General features: G+C 40.9%; 1 protein-coding gene across 1 annotated transcript; it reads right to left on the reverse strand.

Annotated features, from left to right (window-relative positions):
* Nucleotides 1–258: 258 nt before the first annotated feature.
* On the reverse strand, nucleotides 259–567 carry LOC142433823 (large ribosomal subunit protein eL29-like). Its single transcript, XM_075538492.1, has one exon. It carries the CDS (start codon nucleotides 565–567, stop codon nucleotides 259–261), a length of 309 nt encoding a protein of 102 aa, XP_075394607.1.
* Nucleotides 568–1,292: the final 725 nt, after the last annotated feature.

Consider the following 1,292-nt stretch of genomic DNA (forward strand, 5'->3'; position numbering starts at 1 on the left):
GATTCACTAATAGCACCCACATTTTAGGATTGCTATAAAGATTAAATGAGATAATATACCTGATTAATAAATGATGATTAAATATCCATATTATTATTATTATTATTGCCTGCCTGAAGGTTTTTTTGTACAAATAGCATAGGAAGATACCAGCTCCATGCAGTTGGCAGTCCGTGGGTCACACCAGACCTTCTCAGCCTTCAATGAAGAACTCTATTTTGTGAGAGCCTGGGAACCTTTGGCAGCTTGACCTGGAGTCTAGGCACCTTTAGGAGCTTGAGATGAAGCCTTGGCTGGAGTGTTAGTCTTGCTTTGTGGCTTTGCCTTGGCCTTAGGCTGGCCGAGCCTCAGAACATTAGCAATTAGTGCCCAAGCCTGCTTGCCAAGCTTGGGGTGGGCAATGTAGGTCAGTTTACTGAACTTGTAGTTAACAACCACTGAATTCTTAACCTTAACCTCCTTGGATTTCCTAAGAGCCTTGGTAGCCTCAGCACAAGCATCCATGGCCTGGGCATCATTGGCCTGCGTTTTCTTCAGGCCCTTCTTGTGCTTCTTGGCAAAGTGCATGTTCTTCAGGAACTTGGGGTCCACCCCCTTAAGTGATTCATATCATTGTGATCAGGGTTTCTGTCTTCTTTCTTTCATTCTACTTTTAGTTTTATTGACACACAATCTACATATCATATAATCCAACCATTCAATCATATCAAGAAGAATTGTCCAATCATTAGTACAATAAATTTTAGAACATTTTCTCTCTGCCTCCCATTAAATCACCTTTAAAATGAGCTGTGTAATCATATTCAGTTCTTGTGCTCCCTCTCCCTCTTCCTTCATTGTTTATTCCCAAACTCCCCTGATCCTCACCATCTCCCATGACAGATAGCCCCTACCAACCCTTGCATCAGTTCTTATCTCTATGCGTCCACTCCTGTGCTTCACAGAATGATAAACCCAATAGAACCCATAAATAACAAAAAATAAAATATAGAGGTAAAGATAAAACAGTAGTGATACAAAGATAAAACTATAAGCAATAGGTAAAAAAGAAAAGGCCACCATCAATATTTTAAGAGCCAGCGAAGAAATTTTTGTCATGAAAAGCAAGAGATCCTTGCACCTAGTACAAATTCAGGTTAGGTCTAGAGGGAGGTCAACTGATCCAGTACCAAGCTTGATCCATTAAAATCAGGCTTACTGTGATCTATGTTTGACAGTAAGGTTGTTCCAACATTTTGCCCATGGCTAGAGGGGTGCTGCCAGTGGCTTGCTCTGATGAGATACTTTGCACG

Source organism: Tenrec ecaudatus, chromosome X (assembly GCF_050624435.1).
Source record: "Tenrec ecaudatus isolate mTenEca1 chromosome X, mTenEca1.hap1, whole genome shotgun sequence".
Lineage (NCBI taxonomy): Eukaryota > Metazoa > Chordata > Mammalia > Afrosoricida > Tenrecidae > Tenrec > Tenrec ecaudatus.